Source organism: Phyllopteryx taeniolatus, chromosome 17, assembly GCF_024500385.1.
Source record: "Phyllopteryx taeniolatus isolate TA_2022b chromosome 17, UOR_Ptae_1.2, whole genome shotgun sequence".
Lineage (NCBI taxonomy): Eukaryota > Metazoa > Chordata > Actinopteri > Syngnathiformes > Syngnathidae > Phyllopteryx > Phyllopteryx taeniolatus.
Window position 1 is genome coordinate 11,074,263 of NC_084518.1, and position 21,928 is coordinate 11,096,190.

Sequence of the window (21,928 nt, forward strand, 5' to 3'; positions counted from 1 at the left end):
GACAAGGCTGACTTTAAAAATCTGCACTGTTTACCCTCTAACAGCGAGAGCAACATGACCACCATGTCTTTCTGAAGGTCCAGAAGCTCCTTCAGCAGACCAATTTGACTTGAATCCTGCAACAATAAAAAGCAGGCCCGAGATTAGAAATAATGACTAAGTCACTTTGTAACGTATTAGGAGTTCAGAATTACTGAAAGAGATGCAGCCACTGGGAAGAGGGAAGTGGAAAACACAAGTATAAACTCTCAACAGTTATGATAGAAAATTATCTGACAATAAAAGTGCCCCATTGCTGAAGTAGACAAATATTTGCTGCATTCAAGTGGAGTTAATTTCAAAGAAGACACCACAATATCACAATCCAAATAAAGAGCATTTTCCATCAGGTTAATAATTAGTGAGGTGAAATTGCGACAGAATTGGTAAGCCTGTTAAATATTGAACACACGCAGAGCAAATGTCTCATTAAAATGTATATTCCAACACTAGAATATTAAAGTTCATTAAAATGTACACTGGAACAGTGGTGGTTAAAAGTCAGTCACTTTCTCAGGAAGTTTTGTAGTCACCTGCTTCTTTGTCCTAAATTGTCCAGTGTGAAAATCCATTAAGGTACTTTTTCTTTCAAATGCATCATGTATTATCTAATAATTGGCCTTATTCACATTGTTGTGTATCCATAGGAATCTTCTTACTTTTGTTCTTAGAACGTAAGAAAACTATATGCGGAGTTTCTGAGGAGTTTTTAAGCTGTACAAGGTCATTATAATTATAAAGATTTTTGTATTACCAATCTTGTAAAATTATATAATTGTAGTTTCACAGAAAATGCAACAAGCAATTATTTTGCTCAATCATGACAAATTTAAAACTGTGTTAAGAATTTCTGTGGGTTGTTCTTAAGAAAAGATACATACTATAGGTGAATGCTACATTATCTTGAAAAGTGCGTCACAGGGACTTTGTTCTTGTATTTTTTGCTCTTGAGAACATTTCAGCAATAAAAACCACGCCCTCATGACAATTTGCAGTGTGAAGACATGTCTGCCTTTAGGCATGTTCTTATCATTGTGTGAAAAAAGCTCAGTCCCATTAAAGGAGATTTATCATTTAAAAATAGTTTAAAAATTCCATAAGGAAGTGTATTGCTTTTTTTTTTTTAAAGCAGGTGTGTAAAAAACAGCCTGAGAGGTGAAACCAATGTTGAATAAATAACAAACACATGATTACATCCATAGATAAATAAAGTGGATACATACTTTACCCTGCATTGAACATGTGGAAGACAGTTTCAATAATCAATAAAAGACTTTCTTTAAACAATTAAAACATTCTTGTGCATGAACAAAAAAATTTGCCTGAAATATATTTTGAAAATATATGGTTTATAAAAACAATTGCATCAATTTACAGGTTAATTGCTAACATTATCGCTGTTATTTTAATTACTGATTCAATTTAAAGTTTGGAAAACATGTCTAAAATGCCCCCTGGTCACTGATGCAACACAGCACATCAAATACTACAATTGGAAAACACAGGAGTGCAAAGTCATCTTGTTAGGTGAGTCATGTAGATCAAATCCGGATAACATCGATAGTCTCAAAAAATATTGGGTCGGATTTAAATAGCTATATGCAATTTATCTGAAAATAAAAAGGGTGCCCCTCTTGTATTTATTTCAAATACTCAAGTTTTATTGCAATGCGGAGAGTAAAGAATTTACTTGTAATTTTTAGTGCAAATGTTTACATGTAGTCACTATCTAATTAACAGTTCAGAAAGACAGACATAGCAATAATGGAAAATGCTATTTTCAGTTTAAAGATAAAAATGTTAATATATATAAAATATTTTAGATTAAGATAACAGATAAAAAATGTTTAATATCAATCATGGCTGAGTTGTATTCAAGTGACCCATGACAGCCATGAGAGTGTGACCGTGAGCTGCATGCACAACAAGATGCTGACACTTAAACAGTTAAACGGAATCCAGCCATCATTGATTTTCTTAATTTTGCATGTGCATATACTGACTATTGATTTGAATGTTCAGTCATACAGTCATTATATCGAGCATAAGTTTGCAAGCATGTTTTCTATTTAGTCATGGCATGTCCAAAGTAATCTCTTCCCTATTAAACAACCATTAGCACACAGAAAACATGACAAATTCAGTAGGTACAAAGAGTCTACACACCCATGTTCAAATGCCAGGTTTTTGTGAGGTAAAAAAAAAAAAAAAAGACGAAGATAAAATCATTTCAAAATGTTTTCCACCATTGATTTGACCTATAACCTGTGCAACTCAACTGATTAACCAATTACATTCAAAGTCATGTTAAACGGGAGTCCGCACACACCTGCCATCATTTAAAGTGCCTCTGATTCACCTCTGATAAAGTTCCTCTCAAAATGAGAAAACATTATTCACAATAAAGTACTATTATTTACTGTACTATGACAGAGGCACTCGCAGACGCAACATTATGTACACCTGCTCAATCTAATAACATATATATAATATGAGAGCTGCATCAAAAACAATGGATTTACAATTATGAGACAATTTTGAAAGCATTAGAGACACCTCTCACCCCCCCCCCCCCCCCCACAAATAAATAAATAAATAAATATATAAATAAATAAATCATATATTAAAGGCAGAGTTTACCTCTTGTATTGGATGTCATTAGTACATGTGTACTAAAGGTTGTGGTGTGATGTGATGTGAAGGTCATAAAGACATTGTTGCTACCAAACTATAGGGCAAGTCATTCATAAAGATAACAAGGATCATTCATAATAGAGTTGATGAGACTTAAATGAGAGGCGCATACCTGAGCCAGCTTCATCATCATGTGAGCAAAGACGTGGAGAAAGCCCACAATAGCATCCCACAGCCTGCTGTGGGCCAGAGACTGCTGGTTACCCGTGCACGGGCCCTGAGGAGAGACTTACTTTACACACAGCAGGCGCAAAAGAGCAGAAAATGCAAATGTTGCTTTTTTTTTAATTTTTTTTTTTTAAGTGTTTTACCTGAATATATTCAGTCAGACTGTTAAAAATCTGTTTCGCGACTGTCATTGCTTTGGAGAAATTTTTTTTTCCTGGCTCATCGATTATATCTTTACCAGAGTAATACCAGTAGAAGTCACTGATTGATTCCTTCACAGAGAAAAGAAAGCATAATAATGACTTGTAGTGCAATATCCTGATTTTAAATACAAATCAAACTTGAACAGCTGTATTTTGAGACCTGCAGTCTGAGCAGGTAATCGACTGTACAGATGATGATGTTAATTGTTGTCGTGCTTCCTATCTGCGTCCTTAAGTAGTTCTGAAAGTCTGCAAACAGGACAGAGGTTATTTTAGAAACAACTTACAGTGCTGCAATGCACCTTTACTCTGTTAAGAAATATACTCCATGCTCACCGTTATTGTGACCCTCGCACAACAGCTGCAAGAAGCGGAAGAGGTCACAGGTGAACTCGTCATCTGCCATGACCTTCTCATCTAAATCAATGAAAAGTTTGAAAATGACACACTGACCTTAGGGCGACATGACACACCACATAGACATGAGCTGAATATCAAGTCAAGTTTATTTTAAATATCTTAAATATTCCAAGCTAGTGCACTTTTCTGGCCTACAGTCTACAGTTGAGTGTGGAGAAACATCCAAGTGGCAGCAGCATCACATGCACACAAATACATTCAGAGAAAACAGCTAAAGAACATACAGTACATATAAAGAGCATGTATACACAGAGAAGAAAATATTAACTCCTTCAGCGGTGAAGTGATCATTTGGAGCAGATTCATTAACCATGTTAAGATTATCACCCCCAAAAATGCATGGTAAATCTCAATACAGCATTTTTACTTGTATACTGGCCACTCACTGCAATACTGTACAGTATAAAGAAATGGCAAATAATACCAAATATGGTTGCTGAAAGAGGTACAGTACTCCCAGTGGTGGCTGTACTGATGTAATAAACATAATACACAGACAAACTCATAAGTACACGTAGATTTTGCTGTTAAAGGAGAGAATCACAGATAATTTTTAGGTTAGGGTGTATTGTTTTCTTTATTGGTATGTAAATCAAACTAAGAATGCTATTTGAACAAGAGAAGTGACTGAGAATGTATAAGTGAAGTTATTAGGGTCGTCAATGACATCACTACTCATGATGCAAAGAGTTCTCACAAGAACTTGGTAGGAAATTGTAGAAGAAGTTGAGTGAGAATGTTTATTTCAGGATTGCTTTCCAAATACGAGTGTCATAATTCCAATTTTTTGAAGCCCAACTGTGTTATTCACATCCCAGAAACACGGTAGACATACCATGGAAATGAAACAGAAAATAATTTTGCTACTGAATAGTATAAAATGTCAAAAATTTAACTGAACATTTTTAAGAGGTGAGGGTCAGGTCTTATGTGGCATTCAATAACAATGGCAAAGAGTAGAGTGCAGATATTGCATTATTCGTTGAAAGCATTCTTTAAAAATACCCTGTAGAAGTTTATTATTAAAAGAAAATCTTAGATCCGAAATCCAAATATACACCAGATAAAGGGTTGATTTGGTTCTATTCACTAATAAACAAATATTGACAAAAACATAGCTTCACTGACACTGACAAAAACCATGTGTATTTTCTACAATTTTTAAGATGCATTACATTTTGTACAAAATCCTACTAAATTGTCATGAGAACAAGTTCTAGGATGTAGTTAGGTGTCAGTCACAGAACAAATGCAGATTAATATCAACCTAAAAATGTATTTCCTGTTAGAATGAAAGAAGGGTGCAAACTGTAAACATGAGTGACATCCATTCAATCATCTCTGAGTAGGATGCACAGTGTTAGGGAGAGGAGAGGAAATAAAAGAGAGGAGACAGGAAGGCAAATGGACAGACGATGATTTACCCCGATCTGGGCTCAACTCTGAGGACCATGAAAGGATGGACAGGGGAGAGGTGGCAGTGATCGTGGGGATAGGGAAAGAGGATCAGTGTGTTGACAACAGTAGAGGACTGAGAGATGAGGAAGGGGAGATTAAACAACATTCCATGGCAAAGTTCACCCAGCAACAGTTTTTTTTTAAAATGAAGTCTAACAATTTGATGACAGAAGTCAATTGCAGGTGAGGACTAGTTGGGAAACTACTAGAATAAAAACCATACAGATCCAAAAATATTAAATTTATTAACACTTATCCAAGTATTAATGATATTTTCTTTTAGGTTAGGAAACAAAACATTCATTAATTAATTAGCAACATTAATACAAATTTGATGAACCGAATGCCACATAATGAACCTAATAAAGTTGTTCAAGCCTCATTTGGAATTCTATGAGTAAAGTACAACTAAATATGTGAAAAACTACTGTAAATATATGAATGCAAAATTAAATAAAAATAATGTCAATGGTATTTTTGGGCAAATAGGAATCATATTGACTAGTAAAAATAAAGCTTTATTTGTGTTTAAACAGTTTTTGTTTTATTTTGCTGCACAAACAGAATAATAAAATGTGTTTACTATATGAAAAAAGGATCAGTTAAAATAATCATGTTGTGATGTGCACGCCATCAATGTAAGATGATTATAGACTTAACCTACGGTGTAAATTTATGCGTCATATGGATTGAGTCTCAACTTAAGACGCTTGGTGGATGCTGTTTCATTTTATTTTTTTGGTGGCGCCAAGCATGTTATGTAAGTCATAATTCAGTCTCATTTGGAAACTATATGAATAAACTTCCACTCACTGTGGTGTTTGTGTGTACAGTACTTTGCTTTTTAAACACTTAAGTCATGCTTTGTTTTCAATTTCACATTCGAAGTTGTGCAGATAAAGACTTTCAGATGAATAAGTGTGGCATCCAATGATGAGCAAACACAGTATACACAGTCACTGGTCATACAATTAGGGACACGTACACCTTTCATTACTTTTGTACAAATAATGTTCAGTTTCTTTGGCAGTCACAATCAAAAGTGAACATTATTAGCTTTGTAAAGGCTTTTTGGGTAGTCTATATCAGATGTCATTAGACAGTCCAGTTTTACTTCATGTACGTATATACATAATACACTTGTGTTATTGCAACACATCTAGTAGTGCATATGTATTCATCCCTCCACTGATTGTGCACCCAAGACCATGGAGCCTACACATTATGCTTTTATAATTTTCAAAATAATATTATGATGAGACAGTATATTCAGAATGGTGATTTGCCTGCTGTACTTAATGGGGGGGGGGGGGGGGGGGGGGGGGGGGAGAATTAAGAAGAGAAACAGGCTTACTGGTGCCCTCCTCTGAGACCATGCCCAGCCCTTCTGCCTTGTTCTGCCTCTCAAAAGCATTCAGATCCAGGACACTGCGGACAATATGATCAATGTATACATACAATCTGCATACTGATGGAATGACCCCACTTGAAATTCATTAGTTTAAAACAGACCTGCATGTTTGCATCAAGGCTTGGACACTCAGAAAGAACCCAACATCCTTTTTATCCCTCAGATACTCCAGCATTTTCTGGTCAAAAGAGGGAATGAGTGACAAAAAGTGTCAATTTTTATCAATGCAAGTTTGAATGTAAGTAAGGGCTTACCCGTTGAACCTCACTATTTCCACCATTAAGAATGGAAATACCCAGTTTGAGGGTTGTAGACACCATAGGGCCTGTCTCGCCTGTAAAAAGAAAAATGGTGTGATAAAAAAATTATGAGGGAAGCCTTATTCCCTGTACGAGTGACATGAAATGGGCTGAGCAGGTCCACCTTTGCATGCGCTGATCATCTGGAGGACCATTTCTGCAGCTCCACGATTGTGAAGCCTGGACTGCTGGTAAAGGAGTCTTTGTTTCTCCATTTCTTTCTCCTGTGGCCGACAACATGATGAATATGTGCTACTTTGAAGACTTGTGATCTCAGAATGTAAATGGATAGAAGTGATACAGTAAGATACAGAATGTAACTGCATATTGTTCAGGGCAGGGCCTTCAATTACCCAAATGAATTACAGAGATAAAATATTCATTATATCCATTTATATTCTGGTTAAAACTTACATTCATACTCCTTTCACTGCAGTCCCTAATGCTTTACCTTATATATGCAACATAAACTTACCGGTTTAGCTCAAGCAGTCTTTAGACTTTATTCATGATTAAATGTGAAAATATTGGGTTAGGACTTTCTATTCAATGTATTCGTCTGACTCTTATGCACATTCTCTCACCTCACTTAGTTAGTGGTGGAGTCACAACACTACTTTGTCACGTTTGCTGGCTGGAGCAAGCGTTAGACTACAGGAAGGAGCAACGGCCCAACATTGCAGTCATGAAGCTTGCAGCTTTTGTCCAGACAGTGCGGACAAGAGCTGCAATCCCTCTGTGTCGGAGATATTTCTTTGGCATTTATCCATAATGTCCCTTTGCTGGTTTGGAATAATAAGGTCAGCTCAACTTTTTTTAAAAATAATTTAATTTCTACACTGTCAGAAATAGGGGTACAGTTGGAGTCTATTTGTGTATCTCAAGGTAGAATAAGCACCCATGGAGGCTTTTTTACATTTCCTGTGCCGAAATTGGTCACTTATACTTATTTTCTGACAGTGTAAAGTATAGCCAATTGGGACTAGAATGTCATTTATTAGTAGAAAATGGCCATTGAATTAATATCTCTGAATCAGAAGCGACATTCCTCTCTTCAGCCACATCACAAATAGGCGTGGAGCATCCCACATCCTAAAGCTCCCAACCTCCCGCACCACAACCACCCCAACCTCCCACCACCCACGTATGCCTAACCGAGCTTTTCCCTCTATGTGTCATGCTGGACACGCCTTTAGCCTCCATCATGTACCTGACTACACTCTGTGTGGTGCACGCTGATATCGCAGGTCTTGGCTATGTGCATGAATGTTTAGCTCTGTAAACGCTTCTGCACTGTAGTCTGTCAGTAGTCTATGTGAGTGGGGAAGGGGAAGACACTGATCAGCAGCATTCAGTTAAGAAAGATGGAGGTTAGAAAGGTGAGAGGGATTACATGAAGCCATGGAGAAAGACAAAAGCAAGAGAGAGAGAAGAATGGGACAGCAAAGATATTGCTAGGGAGTGTTAAATTACAATAACAATCTTTCTTAAAAAGCGCATATTTTTACCTGTGCTGATCTCGCTGCTCTGATATAAGCCTTAAAACTTGTAAATGTGTTATCATCGTTTTAAATGTCCATTACAGCTGCAAGAATAGAGTGTGGCTGAGTGTGGAAAAAAAATCTGGAAATTGGGAATGGTTGCTCAAAAGGCGATACAGTGGTATCCTTGAACAAGGTACCAAATGTACATGTATAAGGTAGTGATGGATTGGGCATTTCTGGCCCATATGTAACATGTTAAGTGAATTAGAGAACAAAAATTCTTTCTTCATAAGAGACAAGTCGGTCGAGTCTAAGATGTTTGTTCTAAGAGTAAATGGCTCCCTTGGATGGCCCTGATACTATGAAATTAAGATGAATAATTCTCATTAGTACGGTTAGACTGGTGTTCAATTTAAATAAATTTAGACTGTATCTGATTAGGCCCAAGCCAGATTTAATAGGTGCCTTAATGCAAGTGATACAATTAATGTATTTTTCTTGCTTTGCTGAGTTATTCTACAATTTCAAAAGAGAGACAAACTGATGTATAAAGTAGTCCTGCTGACACTGAGCAAACATCTGGATTGGGGCTTTGTCATTGTTTCCTAACAAAGCAAGACAAAATGAACGAGGCACAACAAACGAACAGGGACGGACAGAGACATAGCAAAGACAGAGAGATTGTGGTGGTGAAATGATGTTGTGATGATGAGACCACTCAATGCGTCGAGAGCTACCGCTCCATTGTGTTCCTGGTCCCCAGCCCCTCGCCGCCCATTACCAGTTCTGACTGTCGCACCTCAAAGGACATCTCATCCTCAGCCTCTTCCACCATTTCCTCTCCCCCTTCTTCTTCCTCGCCAATATGGCAACTCTAAAAGAACAGGAAATAATGTCCCTTTGGTCTGCCGCCATTTAAATCCTCAAACTGTCAAAATCACCAAACTCCTCAGTAAGGACTCACTTTAGCCATAATATCTGCATATGCCATATAAAGATGATCTGTGTCTAGTTTACTGAAATGAGAAGACAACATAGGACAACAAGTCTTGTATTGTTTTGATATGTTTTGATCACATTTCACAGCTGAAACCTCTTTTCTGTGAGAGCAGTGCGACTGAAATGCAGAATAAGCTGGTGGAGAGGATCCGGCTTTGATTCTTTCTCCTCCTCTTCGTCTCCTTCTTCTTGCTCCATTGCTTTCTGAAACACAAAAAGAGAAGACCGCTGAGTAAAACTACAGAAATGAAAAAAAAAGCTACATGAACATTAGTTGACACTAACAGACAAGTCATCTATCATTCTGTCTTCAAATGCATAACCCTCGGTGTGAAGCCAGTTGCGCTTGTATCCCTCAAGGAACATGTTGGAAGCTCTGTGCCTGCAATGACAAACACAAACTGTTTAATTTTAAATATTTGGGGGTGTGCTGTCTTTTTCTATCCTTTCATTATTCCTTTACCTTTTATATAAATGTTTGAAATGTGAAATGTGTGTAAAAAATAAAGTTATAAGAATACTGGACTCCAATATGAACAAATGAACCTCAATTGAAACTCAATTGAAACTAAGGGTCACAGACTTAAAAAAAAATAAAAAAAAGTCTAGACCAGGATACCTGTAACAACAAGTGACTCACAATATTACTTGAGAGAATGGGTGGTGATTCGAATTGGCAATCCAGTCCCCAAGTAAAAAAAAGAACGCCGAATAAGATTTGAGTACTACCCGTACTTAACTTTATTCTGACAAGAGCTGCAATTCTGCCACACTGTATTTATTAAAAATAATACAAATTTAAAAAATAAATCACAATTTGTTTATGACTGATGCCATTTGGACTTATTGTGCATAATTTCTACGCATATATGCCTTTGTACCCTGACTGTAGTTACAGCCCTCCACTGAGATCGCCACGTAAAGAGGTGTCCATTTGCCTAGCCCAGTGGAGCTGCATGGATATTCATGGCCACAACAGAAGCCGAAAAGAAGCCATCGCCGAGGTGGATGGCGACCGCAGCAGAATGAATGAGCCGAGCCCTACTATTAGTCATACTTATGATACCATTTTGGTAATACATTTTGACAGGATTAGCAACCAAATATGGTCAGTTCTATGCCACTATTAAATATATGCCCATTCAGGATTGACAAATCAGAGACAATGGGTTGTCCAAAGTTTCTGTATATTAAGCCTGCATTTTGCTCATTGTGCCTCAGTTTCTCTTGGGAGATACTCATGAATTTTTTCTTCTGCCTTTGAGAATAAATAATTTCTGAGCAGACCAGCTCGGACTCAGCCTCTTTTTTCTGTTGGACTTTGACATTTTTCCATCTCTGTAGAAAATATATTTTGTTATTTGAGTTACAGAGTTTGGATTAAGGTGTTGGACAGTGAGGACGGGACCCCCACTTCAAACTTCAACAATTGGAATGTTGTTGTTGTTGGCCGGTGCGGTTAGTAAATATGTTTTTTGTAATGAATCACATTAGATTGTGCAGGTGTATGTAATAATACTGTGGTGAGTGAGCATTAATCCTATTAAGCCATTATCTTTACCTCGGGATGTTGTATAGTGGTGTCATTCTGAAGCATGCAACAACAGCCCTGCGTCTCTGCTTAGACAACAATTTATGCCACACCATCTTCTTGGATTTAAATGGGTGCTCTGTCTATAGAAGAAACAAAGCGAAATAAACATGAACAAATGTTTTTCTCTCTTAAGTTAGTTTGTTAGGGCAAGAAAGAAATTGCTCACCACTTCAAGGTGGTAGAGGACGGCGGAAACCTCCTGCACTCTCTTGACAACTTTCTCTGGTGCATCAGCGTCCTCTGCCTTTCCCGCCATTTCCTTGTAGAGGGCCATCTGCCAGCGCATGGACGGATTGTCGACCTGTACATAGCACAGCAACACCAACATTTCGGAAACCTGACAGGACTTCACTAGCCTGATACATTGGAACGTGCATGGGATGAGACCTTTCCCTGCAGGTGGAGATTATTCTGCAGGAACTCTCTCACTTCTTCATCTGTATCTCTCTGTGTAAAAAAATAAAAATAAATAAAAAATAAAATAAATATACTGCATTTTTTTTAATTCAATGCTGGAAGGGTATTCTGTTGTCACATGAATTACCAAAGAGTATCGAATCTTGGCCAAGTTGATGAGCTCCTGGTCGGCAGGGGAGCACATGTTAAGGCCAATGGGGAGCATCTTCTTCAAAGCGGCCACAATGAGCGAAGTCTGCACTGAGTAGCGGTCTCCTCGTTTTTTCTTCTTGGTACGCTCCGCATCTGAGCCCCCACCCTGACACAAAGTACAAGCAAGTATTCAGAGTATCTCATAATGTGCCATAATTGACACTGCCAGGTATCAAACTTTAGAGTTGACCAACAACCCTAGTCATTATTGCGCCTACAAATTACCTTTCAAAGCGCAGCATACTGTTTATGTAATGACAGCAGAACCCTTGAAATAGCGAGAGAAACCCATGAAGGGATTAAATGTTACAATGTTGAGAAAAAAAGGATGCGTCTAAATTTGAATCAACAAGGAGAAAAAAACAAATTTCTCTGAGCTCAGAGTGCAGTAAGTAGAGGGTGTGGTGAAAGTGTGGGGGCAACGTGAGGGTCTCGCTGGCTTTGTGAAAGGGAGTGGGCATTAATGGAGTTTTAATCTGTAAAAATGGTTTGACAGACCATGCAATGAAATCTGAAAGGACAAACCATTCTTAAAATCATGAGCAAAATGACTCATGATGACACATGAAACAAAATGAGTTTAAGGTGAAGATATTATATGCTTCAGAACAAAACCCAATGAAATCAATGAATTAGTGGCAGACTGTTAATAGGACAGAGCTAGTCCCTGTGTTTACCTCCTGCACTCCTTTCCTGTTTTCATGTTCAGGCCTATTTATGAATGCTTTTCATTCATGTGAAAGGATAAAATACAAGAGTTTATTTGAGTTATGTATGTTAACTAGCAATAACAGTGTTTTTTTGTTTAGTTTTTTGCCATACAGTATACTGTAGCTAAATAACAATGGATAAGTCAAACTATCATACAGATTTGCCGACTACAATAATAAGCAGTAGCCGCAACAGAGTAAAGGAATCTTGCGAATTATATGTTTAGACCCTTAATGGTGCCCAATCATAAATGACTTTAAAAACTACAGAGCATTTGCCATTATCTTTATTTTTATGGTTGTATATACTGCATACTCTATTATGAGATTGCACAGAGGTGTTTCTAATACCTTGCCCCGCTCTTGTAGCTAATGAAGGTAATTGAACTATCTCTGAATGATGTAGTGCAGTTCTACAAAGTTCTGTACAGCCGTAATAATACATGTATTGATACCTTAATACCTCTCTGACAGTGTAAAAATAAACAAACCAATAGTGACTTTGTAAAGTCAGAATTTTTGACACAGTTATTCATGTTCATATGCATTTATGCATAACTAAGTCCTGTCCCGGTGTTACGTAAGAGTGCCTAGTATGCCTTCAGTTCTCTTTCTGGTGCAAAAGTGTTATGGGAACAGGCTGCAAAGCGTTCCAGGGAATAATTTAGACATTAAGTGTGAATTAATGTACTGGTTAAACTCATGGCCATTTGGAGCACATTCTAACATGGCAACTCCAAACCTGTATCTACTGATAGGCCTCAGTCATGTTAAGCCTCAGGTGTGTTAGTGGGTTTGCATACTTCGGGAGTTGAAAGGAAAGTAACCATGAGGCTCCATGGCATTTCCAGTGAGGAGAGAAGAAAGAGCACAGAGAAGTATGAGGGGCCATCAGGGACATAATTCAGCATTACCTCTGACACAATACTGAAATGCTCTCATACAGTAGATGCAACTGATTTTTTTTCACTCACATTAACTAGTGAAATTCTCTCACACACACTAGAGAGATCCTTTCACACATTATACTGAAACATGCTCATATAATACTTCAGTAGTGTGCATGAGAGCATTACAGTAGTGTGAGTGAGTGGTAATCCTTAATTTTGTCCCTGACGCCCCCTCATAGAGAAGGCTAACATCATCTTCTACTGACAGAAAGCTGCATTACACAAGCTATAGGTCAACCCACCCACTAGGAAAGGAAACAAGAGACATTCTACAAGACTCCAACTCGACTATAATCAACAGAGAACAAACTGACAGCATGATGGCACTGTGCTCTCACTGCCACCTTGGGCTTAGTGCAAAGTCCAGTGCCATGAGCCCAACTCTACATTTGAGTACTTTCATCAAGCGCCTCCAGACTCCCCCCCTGACACACTGGCAGGACCAGGCATGTCCCATACATGAGGGTCTGCCCTGATGTCCAGTGATCCTTCATGGCAGTAGTATTCCTGTCTTACTATCCGACAAAAAAATAGGATGGATTGTGTGTTTGTTTATTTTGACAGGATATAGATGGGGTGTAGTGGTACACTCGCCTGACTTTGGTGCGGGCAGCGTGGGTTCAGTTCCCACTCAGTGACGGTGTGAATGTGAGTGCGAATGGTTGTTCGTGTCTATATGTGCCCTGTGACTGACTGGCGACCCGTTCAGGGTGTAGTCCTCCTTTCGCCCGAAGTCAGCGCCCCGCGACCCTAACCAGGATAAGCAGTGTTGAAAATGGATGGATGGATATAGATGGTTTTAAATGAAACCAAACCTATCCTGCTCTGTGAGGGATTTTTTTTTTATCATCGTCTATTAATAAAAAATTTAAAAAGTCAGTATTTATAGCAATGACAAAATCTCAGCTGACAAAGTGCACACAGCTGTCTGTGCTGAAAAGATTTCACACCTTAAGACATGTCAGGCCATGCCCCATGGAATGTGCATGTCACTCTATATATGCATCTAAGTATACTTACACAGTATTTAGACAAAAGTATTGGAATGGGTTACTGGGCCCACAGGAAGTAAAAATGGTTGCCTCTCTGAAGTTAAAACAGCTTCCACTCTTCTAGCAAGACTTTTTACATGATGTTGGCTGGGGTCTGTGTGAATGTTATGTGCATTGTGGGCCTTTTTTTTTTAAGTCTATGGACACTGATGTTGGATCTGACTGAAGGCAAGGCTCGCCATCTCTGTTCCCAAAAGTGTTTGATGTGATTGAGATCAGGGCTCTCAATTTGTTACACACCAAACTAGTCCCACCAGGCCTTTTATGAACCTTTCTTTCACACTTTGGCAGAGTAATAGTCTAACAAAACTGGTGTAAACTAAGGGCTAAGACTAAACCCCTGAGAGATTAATTTAAAGTGTGTATCAATAGTTTTGTCGATATAGTAGAGATGTGCATGATAGTGCATATGCTATGACTCGCTGTGGATCAGATGTGCCAGTGTGCTGGGGAGGTTGATGAAAAGCTCCCCCAAGTGAGGTCCCATGCGGTCAGCACAGCGGTCGTGCAGGAACAAGGTCTAACCTCTGAGTCCCCGCCCTGGAAAACCCAGCCGCAACCCAACAGATGAGGACAAAAGGGACAGCCAAAGAGAGAACATTGTTAACATAACTGCTTTTGCTCGCAAATAGCTGTTTGAAATCAAACCTTTAGAGGTAAACAAAACAAAACAAACAAAAAAGACAGCAGGCAGCAGCAGGTTTAGCCATAGAAAATAATTATACTGTAAGAGTGATGAAACCTGGTATTTAGATGCTTCACTTGACTACAATGAAAATATAAAATTATCTGAACGTACTAAAACGCCTTCACAATGGGCTTAATTTCTTACTAACATGACTTTAACCCATGACAGATAAATAGGAGGAAAAGTTATTACACGCTTTACCAAAAATATTACACTGAACAAACTTTGCACTCCAACAACTCACCTTACTCATTTTGCTCTTGCTGTCAGCAGTGAGGAATGACATGTTATTGATCTCATTCATCACCACAAAGTTCTGCTCCTCCCGCTTGAAGTTCTGTAGTGGCATCAGAGAAACATAGATAACATATTTACATTATATAAACAGCTGGGCAGACGGGAGCATGCTGTGACAACGCCAGAGTGTGTGATTTCCGAAGACGAAAAACATGGCGGCGCCCCTTGCACAGTCTTGAAAAAAACAGCTACTACAAGATAAAATTTCCCTTTTCACAAGTCTCTTTCAACGGCAGATGATGGCTTCGTTCTTTTCTTTTTTCCTTCGGCAGCTTTGCTAGCAGCGGTAACTTACAAAGAGCCACTTGCTATCCGCACAGCTACATCAACACCAGCTCGTCTCGCCATGGAGGATCCGAGCAAACGCGTCGAGCTGCCGCTGAAGAGGAAAAAAGCTGATTCTTCCACCTCAACTGAAGATTTGCTTGATTCGACAGAGATACAGACGAGTGTCCTCTTTTCAATCAACAAGACATTGTCAATTGCACTTGATTTGCTTCGCCAGGAGATCACCGAACTCAGAAAGAGCTTTGAATTCACGCAACAACAAGTGAATGAGCTAAGATTAGATAATACTGCGCTTCGATCAAACATGATGTCAACATCAGCAGAAATACAAACTCTTAGACTGGAATATAAACTCATGAAAGAAAGTACGTTGGACATTCAGTCAAGAAGCATGCGTGACAACCTAATTTTCTCAGGCATTCCAGACAATGTTCCGGAAGACCCCGAGGTGCAGATTAAAAAGTTTATGATGTCCGCGCTCAATATACAGCAAGATACAGTCGACAAGAATACTTTTCACCGTGTCCACCGATTGGGAGGCCCTTGTCCAGGAAACCGACCACATCCCATCATTGCAAAGTTTGAACACTTTCAGAAAAAAGTGTTTGTAAAATCCAAAGGTCAGGAGCTTAGAGGGACTTCGTTTGGAATGAACGACCAGTTCTCCAAGGAGATTAATGAGAGGCGTAGAGTTTTGTACCCGTTGATGAAGGAGTTCCGCGACAAAGGCAAACGATCGTGGTTAGTTGTCAACAAGCTATATGTCGACGGCCAACTGTTTCGTAATGCCAACGTCACGCCCTGGCTCTTCTAGATAAGTACTTCTTTTGATCTGTTGTCGTTATGAATTTTCAAAAATGTATTGTATTTCGTTTCATTCTTTCCACTTTTGCTTAGATTAACAAAAACGGAATCACGCATGCCACCAGCATGAATCCTCACTCCTATCTCTCTGCTTTCCTGCTCTGCTTGCTTCCACATACACTAAACGCACAAGTCGCTCAAAACTCTTTTTGCGCAACACAAACCACCACCACACACCATATTATCCCCTTGTCACTGTTTGTTTCCTATGTTCAGTGTTTGCTCGTTACCCTTCTATGTACCCTGGCTTTGCAGTACTCAAATTTAGCATCTTTATCACCCTCTCTAAATAACATTCGTCAACACAATACCAAAAAATCTCCAGAAAACTGTCAAAAAAACAACAACAAAGAATGCATAGTACCAAATCTATTTAAAATTATGATACTGCCTCACAGTTCTGAGGACCTGGTTTGTATCCCCAGCCCCGCCTGTGTGGAGTTTGCATGTTCTCCCCGTACCTGCGTGGGTTTTCTCCGGGCACTCCGCTTTCCTCCCACATCCCAAAAACATGCATGGTAGGTTAATTGACAACTCTAAATTTCCCGTAGGTGTGAATGTGAGTGCGAATGGTTGTTTGTTTGTATGTGCCCTGCCATTGGCTGGCAACCAGTTCAGGGTGTACCCCGCCTCCTGCCCGATGATAGCTGGGATAGGCTCCAGCACTCCCGCGACCCTATTGAGGAGAAGCGGCTCAGAAAATGGATGGATAAAAATAGGTTTCAAATAAGCGTGGCAATTGCTTGACACAATACTATTGCAATATCTTTGTAAGGGCAGCTGTGGCCCAATGGTTAAGATCATCTTTTATGACTAGTCTCTGTACTAGTCATAAAAGACTATTTTTTACAACAAATAGTACAGTATCGGATCCAGAAGGCCGATATATAATTATACAGGCTACAATATTTAACAAGCTTTATACAATTGTCAATGTATACGCTCCAAATAAAGATGATCCAGCCTTTTTTCACATGCTTTTGTCACACTTGTTATACTTGTCAGCAACTTCTACAATTATTATGGGAGGTGATTTTAACCTTACGCTAAATCGCTCATATCTCAAAAATAGTAATCAGCCACAATGCTCCAATATACGAGAGCAGTATATGGATGACTTTGGTCTCGTTGACATATGGAGGCTGAAAAACCGTACAAAAAGAGAATACACATTTTTCTCGTCAGTCCACCGCTCTTTCTCAAAAATAGATTTCTTTCTTTCAAACAATTCGGCAGCTCAAAGAATTACTCCCAAAATACATCCAATCATCATCAGCGATCACGCACCAATTTCTCTCAATCTAAAAGTTGAATCAAATTTGGGACCCCACCAACATGGCGCTTCAACACGTCCCTATTGAAGGACCCAGATTTTGATTCTTTCGTGAGGGAGGAATGAGATGAGTTTCTGAAATTCAACGACTCCCCAACCATATCCCCATCTCTGTTGTGGGAAATCGGGAAAGCTGTTTTGAGAGGTCGAATCATATCATATTCTTCGTATAAGAAAAAACAAGAACAAAAATGTGAAAATGGATTTGAGGAAAAAATTAAACACTTCACAGAAGAATATGCAATTAATCCGATAGATACACTTAGAAACCAACTTCAAAAGGCAAAACATCAGTTAGACGTTATCTTATCAAAAAGAACAGATTTTCTACAACAACAGTTAAGATACATTAACTTTGAGTACAATAATAAATCGGGAAAATTCCTCGCGAAGCAACTTCAATGCAATAAAGAAAAGTCATTAATTACGTGGGAGTGCTGGAGCCTATCCCAGCTATCATCGGGCAGGAGGCGGGGTACACCCTGAACTGGTTGCCAGCCAATCGCAGGGCACATATAAACAGACAACCATTCGCACTCACATTCACACCTACGAGCAATTTAGAGTCGCCAATTAACCTACGACGCATGTTTTTGGGATGTGGGAGGAAACCGGAGTGCCCGGAGAAAACCCACGCAGGCACGGGGAGAACATGCAAACTCCACACAGGCCGAATTGAACCCCGGTCCTCAGAACTGTGAGGCAGACACTCTAACCAGCCGTCCACCATGCCGCCCGTCTGATTCTCAATAAACCTCAATTATAATACCACAGTGGAAGCTTAAAAACTCAACTGTGACACAGTAAAACTGTTCCGGCATAAAAGGGATACAGATTTTCCATTCTGCTTGACCTAACAGCCGAACAGGACAAAACAAATAAATAAATAAAATACATTATATAAACAGCTGGCGATGTCAAAAGGCCTAATTTGCGTACTGCACTCACATGAGATTTAGACCAGAATATGAAGACCTCTCCAACCATGCGGAAGAGCTCCTCAGCATCTGGGTCTGGACAGGTAAGCCACCTTGCTCTGTAACAAAGGAAGTGATTTGAAGCCTCCCCAAAGGTCATAAAGATGCTTGTCAATTTCCTTTTCTGAAAAAGACAGGGTGCAACTTAGCTCTTCACCTTCACAAACTAGTACTTTTTAAATTACTGCTTATTTTTTTAGCAGCCAATAAATGTCTTCACTCATTTCTGAAAACAAATTGGCTTTGGGTTTGGGCATGAGCCAAGACAATACCTCATAAAATTTGGCTCAGATCAGGATAGATGTAGATCCCTCGGTGAATTATGTATCTCAGTGACACTATATATACAAGGTACACTATATATGCAAGGGGTAGGTATCTACTGTATGAAGTTCCAAATTGGTATCTTTTTGCTGTGGTGGAAGTATGCACTTCACAGAGTTCCTGGGTGTGTACCTGTTGTTGTCCACATAGCGGATAAGTAGCGGGTACAGAGCATACAGGTCTCGGCAGAGGACGGCAAACTCATCCCGTATGGTTCCGTCTTCCTCGTCACCTTCTGATTTGCCCTCCATTCGCAGATGATCTTCCTCGGCCACCACCTTCGACGTACGCTTTTTCAGCTTCTCCATTGTCGGGATAAAATGGGATTTGAGCATCTCTGGTTTCGCCCTGCTCACAATGGGCTGTGAAAACACTGGGAAGGGAAGCGAGAGGGTGTCATCTCAAGGAAATATACACTCATGGGACACTTCAATTGGTACACTTATGCAACTGAAAGAAGCCAATACAGGAATGTTGTGTTTACTAAAATAATACTGCTTTTTTTATGATCATAAGTTTTGATACGGCTCATTGTGCAGTGTAAGTGGGTGAGTGTTCAATGTGGCACATCAATAGAGTTAAAAAGTGACTCACCAGCCAACCTTTTCATCCAGGAGGCCTCGTCTATTCCCAGGTTGTTGACTACAATTTTCATGATGCTGCCCAGCAACTGATTGAGGTGTTCTGATGTGACTGCAGTGCAGATCTGGCATTCCATCTCGGGGAAGTTCTCGAGTCCTCGTTCCCACCAGCGAGGCAGGTAGTTGCACAGCATGGGCAAAGTGATCTCAATCACATGAGGCATCTCTGTATAGCGAGCGCCTGACTCTGCCAAGCCCCCGATCTCCTTCAGAAGAGAATCTAGCTCTGGGATATCTGGACATAGCTCCTGAACTTCATTAGGGAGGCCCAGTACTTTTATATTCATGGGAGAAGGTGTGGGGAAAAAATACTTTCAAGTCAATTCTTTACTTTTGCTGTAAAAAAAATATGTGCACAGTTGAACAAACTCACTGGCTCTTTCTCTTGGGGTTTTTGTGGTATACACAGAGAACGCGTTAAATTCATTAAGATGAGGCTCCAAGTAGGCCACTGGCATAGCTGCTGCCAGGTGAGCCAAACACTCTCCAAGAGCTGGCCTCTGTCTGCAAATACAAACATCTAGTGTGAGAAAGGTCCTCCAAGGTCTCATTAAAAGCATGCAGTTCTGCCATTACCTCTCAACGTGTGGATTCTTGACGGTCCCGAGGGAGTAGATACTACACATGATGCGATAGCATGACATCTGCAGGTCATCCACTGTGTGCAAGAAAAAGATGCCAGTGATGTAAAATTAGAGAACCAAAGTAAAAAAAAAAAAAGCATTAATGTAAAATAACTCACACATAACATCATCTCCAAATAGATGCTGGGCAATGTGATCAAATAGGGAAGTGAGGACTGGAAGCAAGGCAATGGTGGTGTAATTAATGTTCTGGGACACGCCTTTGACTTGCTAAAACAGAAAAAGAAAATACATCATCATAGATTGAAGAGCGATAAATCTTATCTGTAAAAAAAAAAAAAAAACCTTTGCAACAGATTCAAAAACAACATACTATATGTACAAAAATATTCAGAAATATTGTCATTACACCTAGAGGAAGTTCAAATGGAAAAGTACAGGACTCATCCAACCATGACTTAATGGACCTTACTTTATGGACGAGTACAACCCCAAAGCGAGAATGACTTGGTGTGAAGAATTCGGAAATGAAGTGAACACCCAACCCACCCTCTGATTGATTAATTAATAAATTCAAACATGTGTCCTGATAGTTTTTTCATGAAATGTATTGCACAATACCTGATTGCCTTTAGAGACTTTGCCCAGTTTAAGGTTTTCCACCATCTTTTCAATATCATCAGCAGCACTCTCAAAAAATGAGCGCAACCCTGCTTTAACAATCTCTGGACCGGACTTCATAACAGTCCTAAAACAAAACAAAAAACAAAATGTAAACGAAAAGAACAACAAATAAAATCTATTGAAAGCATGCATATTATTTATACTAAACCTTGCATCCAATGACCGGGCCAGAATATGAAGGCAGTTAACAATGGCTGATGCGTCCGTACCTGCACGCAAGTACAATTCCACATTAATTGACTTTGGCATAATCACATCATGTTTTCTGGGGAAAAACAGCAAGCTTACCAAAGAGAGAAACTCTGTGTCTCACCAGAGCAGACATTTTACAGAAGATACTATGGAGGAGAAGGAAAGGAAGGAAGGAAACAAAATGAAAGGGGAGGAAAAGAAAGGACAATGCAAAAACAGGGAAAGCTGATGGAAGGTAAAAGTGTGTAGTAGTATATGAAAGAAAGGTGTCTGTTGTAGGAGAGACGTCACCTTGCAATCATCTCCTTCTCCTTATTGGATGAATGGCCACCACTACCCAGGACTTTTGCAGGCGTGGACAAAAAGTAGAGGCAGTGGTTTTTGAAATACTGGTTGATCAGAGGCATCAGGATCTGAAAGTGTGAATCTTTCACTTTTAGTAAAGCTATCAAAAAAAAGTAGGTCTTTAAATTTATGTTTACAGTTGATTATTAAGATTAATCACACCTTTGCAAAGAACTTGATTTCCTGTTCATGGGGAGACTTTTCCACTCGTCCACTGCTTACTACTGCCTCTGGAAATCACATTAAAAACATGATTAAAACATTTGTCTTATCCCCGCAGTGTGTATGTTACATAATGGTTTCTTAATTTTTATGCCCCAGTACCAAGATGAGCAATAAACTCTTGGGCAATTTCCATCCACTTCAACAGTTTCTGCAGGAAGCCATAAGCAAATCTTTTCTCAATGGAGGAAATGTCTGATTCCATATCTTTTAGGCCCCTGGAGAGAAATAAATTCAATTACATTTTCTCCACAACAGGATGTCCGGCACAGGCAAAAAAGCTTTGTTTTCATTGTTCTGTTGAAAATTATTAGATTAGTAGTTTGACCTTTTCAATCACTGTAATAAGGATTACATAAGCATGCATGCCTGTATTGCTCCCCATGTGACCAGCCTAAA

General features: G+C 39.3%; 1 protein-coding gene across 2 annotated transcripts in view; it reads right to left on the bottom strand.

The window, feature by feature from the left end:
• Positions 1 to 21,928, bottom strand: part of LOC133467090 (ryanodine receptor 1-like) — a 51,390-nt gene that overhangs the window by 7,484 nt on the left and 21,978 nt on the right. The window contains exons 60-90 of one of the 2 annotated variants that reach the window (XM_061751568.1): positions 21,632 to 21,747; positions 21,470 to 21,537; positions 21,254 to 21,375; positions 21,059 to 21,108; positions 20,919 to 20,979; positions 20,708 to 20,834; positions 20,245 to 20,356; positions 20,079 to 20,160; positions 19,876 to 20,006; positions 19,456 to 19,776; positions 18,994 to 19,234; positions 18,509 to 18,596; positions 15,023 to 15,115; positions 11,314 to 11,484; positions 11,157 to 11,216; positions 10,936 to 11,070; positions 10,737 to 10,849; positions 9,461 to 9,557; positions 9,270 to 9,379; positions 9,141 to 9,192; positions 8,958 to 9,050; positions 6,817 to 6,916; positions 6,648 to 6,727; positions 6,495 to 6,571; positions 6,337 to 6,410; positions 4,949 to 4,966; positions 3,441 to 3,521; positions 3,265 to 3,353; positions 3,045 to 3,173; positions 2,846 to 2,950; positions 35 to 116 (exon numbers count right to left, since the gene is read on the bottom strand). In XM_061751568.1, the coding sequence (XP_061607552.1) occupies positions 35 to 116; positions 2,846 to 2,950; positions 3,045 to 3,173; positions 3,265 to 3,353; positions 3,441 to 3,521; positions 4,949 to 4,966; positions 6,337 to 6,410; positions 6,495 to 6,571; positions 6,648 to 6,727; positions 6,817 to 6,916; positions 8,958 to 9,050; positions 9,141 to 9,192; positions 9,270 to 9,379; positions 9,461 to 9,557; positions 10,737 to 10,849; positions 10,936 to 11,070; positions 11,157 to 11,216; positions 11,314 to 11,484; positions 15,023 to 15,115; positions 18,509 to 18,596; positions 18,994 to 19,234; positions 19,456 to 19,776; positions 19,876 to 20,006; positions 20,079 to 20,160; positions 20,245 to 20,356; positions 20,708 to 20,834; positions 20,919 to 20,979; positions 21,059 to 21,108; positions 21,254 to 21,375; positions 21,470 to 21,537; positions 21,632 to 21,747 (3,278 nt within the window). The remainder of the gene's footprint in view (positions 1 to 34; positions 117 to 2,845; positions 2,951 to 3,044; positions 3,174 to 3,264; positions 3,354 to 3,440; positions 3,522 to 4,948; positions 4,967 to 6,336; positions 6,411 to 6,494; positions 6,572 to 6,647; positions 6,728 to 6,816; positions 6,917 to 8,957; positions 9,051 to 9,140; positions 9,193 to 9,269; positions 9,380 to 9,460; positions 9,558 to 10,736; positions 10,850 to 10,935; positions 11,071 to 11,156; positions 11,217 to 11,313; positions 11,485 to 15,022; positions 15,116 to 18,508; positions 18,597 to 18,993; positions 19,235 to 19,455; positions 19,777 to 19,875; positions 20,007 to 20,078; positions 20,161 to 20,244; positions 20,357 to 20,707; positions 20,835 to 20,918; positions 20,980 to 21,058; positions 21,109 to 21,253; positions 21,376 to 21,469; positions 21,538 to 21,631; positions 21,748 to 21,928) is intronic. The other variant, XM_061751569.1, reaches the window with a different exon arrangement.